The sequence below is a fragment of the Pezoporus wallicus genome, unplaced genomic scaffold (genome assembly GCF_028554395.1).
Source record: "Pezoporus wallicus isolate ANWC-B61680 ecotype Strahan unplaced genomic scaffold, APGP_CSIRO_Pwel_v1 contig_6795, whole genome shotgun sequence".
NCBI lineage: Eukaryota > Metazoa > Chordata > Aves > Psittaciformes > Psittacidae > Pezoporus > Pezoporus wallicus.
The window spans coordinates 1-12,403 of NW_026635104.1; the positions used below are offsets into that span (position 1 = coordinate 1).

At 48.6% G+C, this 12,403-nt stretch overlaps 2 protein-coding genes across 2 annotated transcripts; both read left to right on the forward strand.

The window, feature by feature from the left end:
• The first annotated feature begins 2,855 nt into the window (after positions 1-2,855).
• On the forward strand, positions 2,856-3,809 carry LOC130596051 (olfactory receptor 8I2-like). Its single transcript, XM_057403313.1, has one exon. The coding sequence runs from the start codon at positions 2,856-2,858 to the stop codon at positions 3,807-3,809; it is 954 nt and encodes a 317-aa protein (XP_057259296.1).
• A 6,473-nt stretch (positions 3,810-10,282) lies between these two features.
• Positions 10,283-11,209, forward strand: LOC130596058 (olfactory receptor 8U9-like). Its single transcript, XM_057403324.1, has one exon. The coding sequence runs from the start codon at positions 10,283-10,285 to the stop codon at positions 11,207-11,209; it is 927 nt and encodes a 308-aa protein (XP_057259307.1).
• The last annotated feature ends 1,194 nt before the right edge of the window (positions 11,210-12,403 follow it).

A 12,403-nucleotide genomic window follows, 5' to 3' on the forward strand; every position in this document is an offset into this window, starting at 1 on the left:
GGGCTAGCCGGGAGGTATTCCATACCACAGCACGTCATGCCCGGGGTGGGGTAACTGGGAGTTGCCCGGAAGGACAGGAGCTTCCGGGTGGAACTCGTTTTCTTGGCCGGTGGTATCGTATTCTCTTCCCTTGTTATTTTCCCTTATCATTGTTTTAGCTGATAGTAGCGGTGGTGATTTGTTGCTGGACTGTTCTTGTCTCAACCCGTAGGAGTTGCACTCTCTCGATCCTCCTCCCCGTTCCTCCGGGAGCGGGAAGGGGAGAGGCCCCGGTGCAGGGAGGGGGGGGAGACGAACACGGACCTTGATTGTTGTCAGCTTGGCACCACTCACTGGGAGTGAGTGAACAAGTTACCTGACTGGGTTTAAACCACGACAAGAGTGCAAAAGGGAGAAGGTAGGTGGCGGCTTTGCCCTGCTGGCATCAAACCAGCAGATATCTAAGCTCATGTTTTATATTAGCAAATGATTTCTGGTGTTATTTCTGGTTTTAAGGAAATCAGCTGTCTGCATCTGGGACTTCAAGCTGCATTATTCACCCTGCACAAGTGCACCCAGGCATTCTTAGTGGCCTTTTTTGCCTTCATGTAGTTCCTTTAAATGATCTTTGAATTATATATTTTTCTTCTTTCCAGAATTTGATTGAGAGTTATTTCTCTCTCTGTTATATTGATTTTCCCACTTCACAAGCCTTTGCTTTAGCCCAGTACCCAATGGGGAAGAAAGACATTCAAAACCACTCAGAAATCCTTTTCTGCCCTCCTCCAGTCCATCTCCTGGACTGTCAGTCTGTTGCTTTCTAGCAGAAAACAAGGTTTGCATTGAAAACATTTAAAGCGACCTGTGTACTTCTCCTTCTTCCTTCCCCACACTTTCATAGCTCAGTTTTCTCCCCTGTTTGCCCCATCCTTTGTGTTTTCTAAATGTCTGGGACAAGGTTATCAGTTAATTTTTCTACCAAGGGTTTTATAATATCTCTTCATGTAGGAGAAGCATTCAGGACACACCGGCACTCAGGATTCTTCAGATGAAGACTGGGAAATCTGACTTCATCCTGATATATCCTCAAAGCAGCCACGTTTTGAGCCAATGCTTTTGACCAAAGTGTTGTACAATCACTAGTCAAGTGTATGGAAATAAAGCTGTCTTTTGGAAACTAATCCCCATGAGCACCTCAAACCATCCACACAGAGGATGCTTTGTTGTGTTTGTTTTCAGCTCCCTTCAATGCAATATTAGATGATCTCTGTGGAAGTAAAGGGAAACACTGAAAGGAAGAGGTATGTGATAGATGGGGAAAGACAGAGCAAACTGTCCTGGGCCTGCCTTCCTGGGAAGGTCTCTGCAGGAGAACTGGTCTTGGAGGTGTTGATGCAGCCAGAAGGAGTTTGGGGAGAGAGGAATTGAGAGGTTGTTTTGCTGATCAAGTCAAACTAATTATCCGATGGAGGAGGGTCCTCTGGGAGAACAGTTTGCACAACACAAGCCTCTGAGGTAATGCCTCCTGTGAGATAAAACCCCTCCACCAGCCAGCCTGGAGCATCCTGCTCCCAGGCATCTCTCCTTCAACCCATCGCATGGTCTCCAGGAGGAGCTGCAGGCACTGCATCCACCACCACCTTCCTCTTTAACCAAGCAGGTACAAAAGGGTTTGATGGGTGGTGGGTCCAGTTTGACCCTGGTCATGCTGCCTCTCCCATGCTTGATGGCATGTTGAATTTCACTCTTCTTCAGGGACTGTATTGATAGGGCAAGGGGTGATGGGTTTAAACTGAAACAGAGAAATTGAGGTTGGAGATAAGGAAGAAGTTCTTCCCTGTGAGGGTGCTGAGGTGCTGGCACAGGGTGGCAGTGTTCAAGGCCAGGTTGGACCCTTGTCCCTTCCCATTTGTCGTGGTTTAAACCCAAGAAGCTGTGGCTGCCCCATCCCTGGCAGTGTTCATGGCCAGGCTGGACACAGGGGCTTGGAGCAAGCTGCTCTAGTGGAAGGTGTGCCTGCCCGTGGCAGGGTTTGGAGCTGTGTGAGCTTTAATTTCCCTTCAACCCAAACCATTCTATGATAACCCATGGTGTGAATAAAAGTGCCCTAGTATGCCTAGTAGGTTTGCTTCAAAAACACCAATGTTCCTGACCCCATCTACAACTGATTTAGCGATATTTTAGCATGAGAATATCCAGGCTAAAGCCTTAAAATTTTGGTTTATATAGGGCATATTTTGTGTTTTACACCCTTAGGTGGATATTTGGGTTGGTCATAGGCAGCTCACTGCAATCACAGCAAAGCTCTGCTGGAGCCAAGTCCACTGCTTTCCCTTAACATTATGCAGGGTGGGGGTTCTTCAAAAGCAGATAAACTTAGAACTTAAAACAAATTTCAAGTACATGGCTTTGTGTGGTGTTGAAAAGGATGCAGCACAAGTAATGAATCTACAGAAGAGCACTGATCCACTCTGAAAAATACCAAAAAAAAAGGGAGAAAAATAATCCTTAAAATTCCCAGAAATCAGTGAAGAAAATACAACATCTTTTCTGTTTTCCACATTTTGTGATGTACTCATTTGATTTTATTGTATTACGTTTGGATAGACATGATGTTTTGCAGTGTTTCATTAGTGATGTGTATATCAATCATTGTAGAATTATTCTCTTTTAATTTCAGGCTGTGTAATGAGCTCCTTCACTTCTTTGACTTCAGATCTTGAGCTACACACAGAAATACACCATTACAAATACACCATTTTCCATTGCATTTACTTTATGGATTAAACTCCAACTAAACTTCCACATTATTTCTCTTGTAGTTATGTATTTCAGTGATTCCTTTCATTTCAATCCAAATCCATCAACTTGTTGAAATGACAGATACAGGAAACCTCACGGATTTCTCCAGCTTCATCCTCTTGGGTTTCTCTGATGCCCCAGAGCTACAAACCACCATCTTCACAGTCTTCTTATCCCTCTATGTTTTCATGGTGCTGGGGAACCTGACGATGATCCTGCTGATCAACACTGACCCCCACCTCCACATCCCCATGTACTTCTTCCTGAGCCACTTATCTTGCATGGATGTTTGCCTTTCCTCTGCTATCATCCCAAAAGCTCTGGAGACCTTCCTGCTGGGGAGAAGCCACATCTCCTTTTGGGGTTGCTTTGCCCAGATGTATATTTTCATGGCTCTGGCTGTCTGTGAGTGCTTCCTGCTTGGGGTAATGGCTTATGACCGATACACGGCTGTGTGCAAGCCCCTGCTCTACACCACTACCATGACCAGGGCGCGTTGCTATGGCATGATGGTGCTGGTGTACACCATCGGGTTCCTCACCTCCCTGGTGCACATCACGCTGGCAGGGAGGTTGTCCTTCTGTCAGGCCAGGAGCATCAACCACTTCTTCTGTGAGCTGCCCACCCTCCTGCAGCTCTCCTGCTCGGACACCCACAGAAACAAGTTTGTGCTGGTGTCCAGTGCTACTTTTAACTCCATGGTCTCTCTCCTGATGATCCTGGTGTCCTACACCTACATCCTCCACACCGTCCTGCAGATCCCTTTGGCCACGAGGAGGCTGAAGGTCTTCTCTACCTGCGCCTCCCACTTGGCTGCCATCACCATCTTCTACGCACCCGGGATCCTCACCTATGTCCAGCCTCATGAGGCATCCTCATGGGATCAGGCAAAGCTGGTGTCGGTGTGTTACTCCATCCTCACCCCAACCCTCAACCCCCTCATCTACAGCCTGAGGAACAAGGAGGTGAAGGGGGCTCTGAGGAGGCTGTGGGAGCAAAAGCTGCTGCCACATCTATGCAGGGTTTGAAAGCACATTTGGAGCCCTTCAGTACTGTGGAGGTAAGGAAGGAATATGTGGAATATGTGATTATGGAATTGAGCATTACTGGCCATTATTGGTCATTATAGCTCACTACTGGTCATTATTACAGCAAGTGCAGGGTATGGAGAACCAGCACAACGAATGGTTCTCTTCAAACAGCTTCAGGTTGTTTTAAGCGAGGCCTGAGCCTTCAGTAATTCATCCAAATAAGTATCAGGTATTTAATAGCAGGCCTGAGAGAGCACCATCTGTTTTGTGTCTAAATTGTGCTAAATGAAATTAGAGCCCACAAAAAGGGGGCTCAGGCTTGAGGTAAGGCACTGACCACTGTCTCCATTGCCTGATTTATAAGCATTTCCTCAATGATGAACTGGTGGAAGGTCAAGAGGATTTGATACAGCTCTGGTGTCCCCAACACAAGGAGTACATGGAGCTGCTGGAGCAAGTCCAGAGATGCAACAAGGATGCTCAGAGGCTGGAGCACCTCCCATATGGGGCCAGGCTGAGAACATTGGGGCTGTGCAGCCTGGAGAAGAGAATCTGCTTGGAGACCTCAGAGCAGCTTCCAGTATCTGAAGGGGACTACAAGAAACCTGCAGGAGGGCTTTGGCCAAGGGCCTGCAGGGACAGGCCAAGGGGAATGGCTTGAACCTGCCAGAGGGGAGACTGAGATGAGCTCTTAGGCAGAAGCTCTTCCCTGTGAGGGTGCTGAGGCGCTGGCACAGGGTGCCCAGAGAAGCTGTGGCTGCCCCATCCCTGGCAGTGTTCAAGGCCAGGTTGGACACAGGGGCTTGGAGCAAGCTGCTCTAGTGGAAGGTGTCCCTGCCTGTGGCAGGGGTTGGAGCTGGATGAGCTTTAAGGTCCCTTCCAACACAAACCAGGCTGGGATTCTGTGAAATAAAGCTCTGACAGTCTGTTGGTCAACAAAGCCTTTGTGCTAAATGGGGACAAGTCATATCTGAGCCTCTGCTCTGCTGCGAATTTAAGTAGGGGTGTAAAGAGCCTGAGTGCAGGTAGGAGAGAGGATCAGGGGTCTTCCTCACCCCTGAACAGCCAAGGTGCTGCTGGCCTGGGTATCTTGACGAAGCTGATGGAGCAAGTGCGATACTCAGGTGTCTGCTTCTGGGACTTCAAGCTGCATTTTTCACCCTGCACAAGCGCACCCAGGTATTCTTAGTGCCTCTTTCCAGATTCATGTCGTTCTTTTCAATAATCTTTGAATTATATTATTCTTCTTTTCTAAATTAGGTTGAGGGTTATTTCTCCCTCTGTTATATTGATTTTCCCACTTCACAAGCCTTCAGTTTAGCCCAGTACCCAATGGGGAAGAAAGACATTCAAAACCACTCAGAAATCCTTTTCTTCCCCCCTTCAGTGCATCTCCTGGACTGTCAGTCTGGTGCCTTCCAGCAGAAAAACAGGTTGACATTGAAAACATCTAAAGCCACCTGTGTACTTCTCCTTCCTTTCACACACTTTCATAGCTCAGTTTTCTCCCCTGATTGCCCCATCCTTTGTCTTTTCTAAATGTCTGGGACAAGGTTATCATTGAATATTTCTCCTAAGGGTTTTATAATGTGTTTTGATCTAGGAGAAGCATTCAGGACACACTGGCACTCAGGATTCTTCAGATGAAGACTTTGTCTTTTCTCAAAGCAAATGTCTGGGACAAGGTTATCATTCAATATGACCAGGGCAAACCATCCACACAGAGGATACTTTGTTGTGTTTGTTTTCAGCTCCCTTCAATGCAATATTGGATGATCTCTGTGGATGTAAAGGGCTTCCTCAGGGAAACACTGAAAGGAAGAGGTATGTGATAGATGGGCAAAGACAGAGCAAACTATCCTGGGCCTGTCTTCCTGGGTAGGTCTCTGCAGGAGAACTGGTCTTGGAGGTGTTGATGCAGCCAGAAGGAGTCTGGGGAAGGAATGGTTCCTTCAAACAGGTTCAGGTGATTTTAAGCATGGACTGAGTCTTGGATAATTCATCCAAATAGGTATCAGTTATTTAATAGCAGGACTGAGACAGCACCATGGTGTTTTGTGTTTAAATTGTGCTAAATGAAAGTAGTTCCCACAAAAAGGAGGCTCAGCCTTGAGGTAAGGCAGTGACCACTGTCTCCATTGCCTGGTTGATAACTGTTCATCCCAAGCGAGCTTGAAGATCTGAGGGAAGGACCAAAGGTTCAATACAGCTCTGGTATCCCCTGCAGTTCTGATACAGTTTTGGTGTCTATAGAATCCTAGAATCATAAAATAGTTAGGGTTGGAAAGGACCTTAAGATCATCCAGTTCCAACCCCCTGCCATGGGCAGGGACACCTCACACTAAACCATGGCACCCAAGGCTCTGTCCAACCTGGTCTTGAACACTGCCAGGGATGGAGCATTCACAACCTCCCTGGGCAACCCATTCCAGTGCCTCACCACCCTCACAGGAAAGAATTTCTTCCTTAGATCCAACCTAAACTTCCCCTGTTTAAGTTTTAACCCATTACCCCTTGTCCCATCACTACAGTCCCTAATGAAGAGTCCCTACCCAGCATCCCTATAGGCCCCCTTCAGATACTGGAAGGCTGCTCTGAGGTCTCCACGCAGCCTTCTCTTCTCCAGGCTGAACAGCCCCAACTTCCTCAGCCTGTCTTCATACAGGAGGTGCTCCAGTCCCTGATCATCCTCGTGGCCTCCTCTGGACTTGTTCCAACAGTTCCATGTCCTTTTTATGTTGAGGACACCAGAACTGCACACAATGCTCCAGGTGAGGTCTCACAAGAGCAGAGTAGAGGGGCAGGATCACCTCCTTCGACCTGCTGGTCACGCTCCTTTGGATGCAGCCCAGCATACGCTTGGCTTTCTGGCCTGCAAGTGCACACTGAAGCTGGCTCATGTTCGTTTTCACATCGACCAGCACCACCAAGTCCTTCTCTGCAGGGAACATAAGAAGGCCATGGAGCTGCTGAAGTAAGTCCAGAGGAGGCCACGAGGATGCTCAGGGGCTGGAGCAGCTCCCGTATGGCGCCAGGCTGAGAACACTGGGGCTGTTGAGCCTGGAGAAGAGAAGCTGCTTGGAGACCTCAGAGCAGCTTCCAGTGTCTGAAGGGGGCTACAAGGATGCAGGAGAGGGACTCTTCATCAGGGACTGTAGGGATAGGACAAGGGGTGGTGGGTTCAGAGTGAAACAGGGGGGATCCAGATTTTATGTAAGGAAGGAATTCTTTACTATGAGGGTGCCGAGGTGCTGGCACAGGGTGCCCAGAGAAGCTGTGGCTGCCCCATCCCTGGCAGTGTTCAAGGCCAGGTTGGACACAGGGGCTTGGAGCAAACTGCTCTAGTGGAAGGGGTCCCTGCCCATGTCAGGGGTTGGAAGTGGAGAGCTTTTAGTTCCCTTCCAACATAAACCAGTCTGGGATTCTGTGATACCTGATATGAGCATCCAATACATTTATCCCATGCGTGTGAGCTGGAGCAGTGCTAAGGACTTGTGATAGGCACACATAGGTTAGTGTGTGGCCAGAAGTTTGTCCCAACTAAAATCTTCCTGGGATGTGTGGTCCTCGCATCTTTTCCTTTCTGGATGCTCAGTACCAGGTCTGTGCTTTGTGGATTTGACCATGTCACATCCCCTTCTGTATGTCATCACATTATTGAGGGGGAAGATGCTCTAAATGAAACAGTAGATGGAGGGGTTTTAACATTTAATCCAAACACACCATTTCTGTTTAATGAACTGTACAACTGCTGGAAGAACAAGTACTTGTATAATGACAAAATGAATAAATTTGTGGTTTAAAATAAGCACCTTTGGAAACCGTGGTCTTCTGCAAAGAACTGTGATGAATAATGAATGAATGCAATGGCAACCAGTCAAAATCTAATTTAAGTTGGTGTGAAGTGAAATGCTCACTTTATAAGCTTTTAATCAAAGTTTCTGATGGAGTTTTCATGAAAAATAGAGACATTTGGACAATTCCCTCAAGAAAAGAGAACACAACATGTGAAGCAACTTACTCAGATAGAATAAGAGAGGGACTCTTCATCAGGGCCTGTAGGGACAGGCCAAGGGGAATGGCTTGAGCCTGCCCGAGGGGAGATTGAGATGAGCTCTTAGGCAAAAGCTCTTCCCTGTGAGGGTGCTGAGGCGCTGGCACAGGGTGCCCAGAGAAGCTGTGGCTGCCCCATCCCTGGCAGTGTTCAAGGCCAGGTTGGACACAGGGGCTTGGAGAAAGCTGCTCCAGTGGAAGGGGTCCCTGCCTATGGCAGGGGTTGGAACTGGATGAGCTTTAAGGTCCTTTCCAACACAAACCTCTCTGGGATTCTGTGATGGGCTTGGGAGCATCCATCAGAGCCACCAGTGACAAGGGCAACCCTAAAGCACCCTTCAGAAGGGCCTTTTTCCCCTGTTGCTGCCCATTTCAGTCCTTTACCACACTCCTCACTGTTCCTCCCCATCTCCTTCATTCCACTTTTGGGCACCGCTCCCTCAGGCTCTCCTTTGTCTCTTGTGCTTCCAGCATGATGGGTGGAAGAAGGTGAATGTCATCATCAAGGAGAGCACAAGGACTGGGGCTGCCTTGGTCCCCAGTGGGATAAAGAAACAAATTCCCCAGGAAGCTGTCATCAGGCAGAGTAAGGACAGGAGGGTGACCATGAGCAGCCAGCCCAGATGTACCAAGGCCAAGTCATTCCTGACCAACCTGAGTGCCTTGGGTGATGTGAGCATTGATGTTTGCATGGACAAGAAGTAGAGGACAGCATTTACCTCGTCGTTAGCAAGGTCACCACGATCTTCTGTTGGCTCCTTTGCAGCCAAACTTGTGAGCTATGGTTTGAGTACAAGGAATTGAAAATGGGTGGAAAGCTGGTTCATTGCCTGTGGTGCTGGGATTGCTGATGGACCCTGGTACCAGCTCCCATTGGCAAGGTTCCCCTCAGCTCCCTGCCATGATAATGTCAACCATGGCCCTTGTGAAGCTGTAACTGCCTCAGAAATGCTCCAGAAGTGGATGTGAAAGGTGGGCTTGTTCTGTGCCTTGCTCTAAGGGAGCCCAAAGCCCTGTTGTTTGCTCAAGCTGAGGTCATCTCCTCTGGGTACATTTCTTCTCCAAACCAAGCAGCACAGAGAAGAGATAATGACCTGCTTTGGGCTTTGTCACCTCCTGGGGCACAAAGAGATTCACAGTCCCACATCCCCACATCACTTGAAATAGGAAGGGGGTTTGCTGATGCTGGCTCATTCCCAGGCTCCCTGCACAGCTCCAGGCACGTTCATCTTCACATCCATCTCCGAGAGCATGAGGAGGGCAGCAGAGACAGAGCTGAGATGTAAGTGAGGGGCAGCATCTTTCAGCCCATCATTCTCCTGTGGTTCTCCCTTGCCAACAGCCAGCAGCTCCTGTCTTCATCTCCTGCCCTGCTGCAGGGTTGTGGGCTTCTTGATGATGCTGTGGGCTTCCCAAGGAACTGCTTGTGCTGTGTGCTCCCCATGCAGCTGCTGAGAAGGCAGGTTTGGAGATCACCCTGGTGGAGAGCACCCTCAGGAGGCTTCCTCACCTCTGAGCAAAAAAGGTTTCCTGGATGAGCACCAGAAGCTTTCCTGTACAGGACATTCAGGGTGCTCCCCATTGCTGAGATGAGGCAGCTCCAAAAGGTGAGTTTTTTTCCCCAAAACATGTGTGCAAGTAGGGATTGCTGAGCTCTGGGGATTGCCCATTTCTGTTGGAGACTCAAGGGAAAGGTTAAAGAACCATGAAAAGGTTTTAGATCTGACAGAGTGTGTCAAGGGGGAGGGAAAACCAATACTAACCACTGTGTAAGGTTGCATCGGACATAGTATGGCTTGTGTTGGAAGAGACCTTAAATCTCACCCACTTCCAAGCCCCTGTGATGGCCAGGGGCACCTTCCACTAGAGCAGGTTGCCCTGTCCAACCTGTACTTTCCATAGGTCAGGAATTCGTTCCAGTTAGGAAGAAACTCAAGCAGAGAGGGAGGAAGTGGGTGGTTGGGAAAAGCCCAAAAGAGGATGAGGGATCAGCTCTGCACTGCGAAAGCACCATGTTTCTCTGTGTTCCAGGTTGAGCCGGATGGTCTCCAAGCCCCAGGTTCAGCACTATCACAGGCAATGAATTGCAGCGCTAAGGTAAAGCTACCTGGGTGTGCAACCTCCCCATTGCTTTCCAGAGTGGTCATTGCTCAACATCTCAAGGTGAGCCACAGGAGCAGGCACCGCGTTGTGCCATGGTGTTTAACTGCTTGAGCACCCCTTTGTTCTACCTGTGCTGGCACAGGACTTTCACCAAGCTCTTCCTCATTGATCTGTGCCTGAACTCTCCCTTTCCATCCTGCAGGACTGTCTCTGAGCAGCTCCCACCACACAGAGGCTTTTCCACATGGGACATCCCTGCCTCTTGGAGAAGAAACCCCCAGCCAGGAGCTCACACACAAAGCACCATCCAGCCCATGGCACAAAGCAATTGCACCCAAGTGACCGAGTTCAGCCTGGCGGGCTTCACACAGGACCTGGTGACTCAGGTCTACTTGTTCCTGCTCTTCCTGCTCACCTACCTTGTCACCATTGTGGGCAACCTGGGCATCATCATCTTAATCAGGGCCAGCCCCCACCTCCACTCCCCCATGTATCATTTCCTGGGCAACCTGGCCTTTGTAGACCTCTGTTCTTCCACCATCATCACCCCCAAGATTTTGGTTGACTTGATGTCAGAGAAGAAGAGCATTGCTTATGCTGGGTGTGTGGCTCAGGTGTTTCTCTTTGATATCTTTGCAGTATCTGAATGCCTCCTGCTGGCTGCAATGGCCTATGACCGTTATGTGGCCATTTGCCATCCCCTGCTGTACCCCCTTGTCATGTCCCCAAAGTGCTGTTTCCAGCTGGTGACTGCCTCGTACCTCATGGGGCTGACCAATGGCGTGGGACAGACCATCAGCATGTCCACCCTGTCCTTCTGCAGCTCCAGCACCATCAACCTCTTCTTCTGTGACATTTCCCCTCTCATCTCGCTCTCCACCTCTGACACCACCCTCAGCCACATCATCCTGACCACTGCAGCATCTCTCTTTGGTGTGTCCAGCAGCCTGGTTATCCTGCTCTCCTACATGGCCATCATCGCCACCATACTGAGCATCAATTCAGCCGAGGGCAAGCGCAAAGACTTCTCCACCTGCACCTCCCACCTCACCACTGTCAGCATCTTCTATGGGGCATGCTTTTTTATGTATTTATTCCCCAGCTCAGACAGCTCAAGAGCAGCAGATAAATGGGCTGTGGTGCTCTACACTGTGGTGACTCCCATGCTGAACCCCTTGATCTACAGCCTGAGGAATAAGGAGGTGAAGGAGGCTTTGAGGAAGCTCAGAAAAATAAAATGATCTTAATTGTTGTAAGTTTAGGACCAGATAGAATGAGATGTAGGGGTAGATGCTCAGCTTTTGGTTAAGTATGGATAACATGTTGGGGGTCTTCTGCACCCAGCCTTATGTGATGCACTGGTTGATGTGACTGAGAATACAAATAATTCCATGCTCTAAACTTTGATAAATATATTTAGTATTTAATTTCACCTAATTGTTTAATTAGTCATTTATTTCACCTAGTCAAGACACAAGTAGACAACTACAAGCGTGCAATTCTCGTCATCATAGGATAAGGGGGACCTTACTGCCCTCTACGCCTACCTGACAGGAGGATGGAGCCAGGAGGGGCTGGGCTCTGCTCCCAAGGAACAAGGGATTCAAGCTGCACCAGGGCAGGTTTAGATGGAGCTGAGAACAATTCCTGCCCCAGATGCTCAGGCATTGGAACAGGCTGCCCAGGGCAGGACTGCAAGCACCGGCCCTGCAAGTGCTCACAAACCCTATAGACAAGGCCCTCAGTGCCATGGGTTAGGGGTGGCCTTGGCAGTGCTGGGGAACGGTTGAACTTGATGAGCTTAAAGCTCTTTTCCTTTTTGCTCTCCCTTTTGCTTGGCAAATGAGAATAAACAGAGAGTGAATTCTACCATTCCATTGGATCAAACTCCATTTCTAGACAGTGTTGTTAAATTTATTGAGGGCCTTAAGAAAAGGACAAAAGCACCTTTGGCAAGAGAAATAGAGATGACAGCAAGTAAGTGTGATGCCATGCAGGCAGTATTATTAGGTTTTGATGTAGAAACCTCATTCAATGATTTCCAGCACTCATTTCATTTCAGACAGCAAAGAATTTCAGTGAAATATGGTACTTGTGTGACCTCTGTTATGAATGAAGGTGCTTTGAAAGTGTTTTCAGATGTGATAGTGATGAATCCACACCAAAGAGCAGAAACTATAAAGGAATCCCCATCCACTGCTCCTCACCTTTGTTTTTGAACTCCCTGTTGGCAGCAATAGAAGCCATGATCTCCATGGCAGCCTGATCACAACAGAGCACAAGAGCTGTGGTGTTGCTCATCAGCCTTCAGACTTCCTATGTGTCAGCCCATGGCAGCCTGCATGAATGGCATTGCCTGCCCTGATGTCTCTCCTTTTGCTTTCCTGCACAGAGAGCTGATTGGTGATGGGCAAACATTGCATATATTAACCACC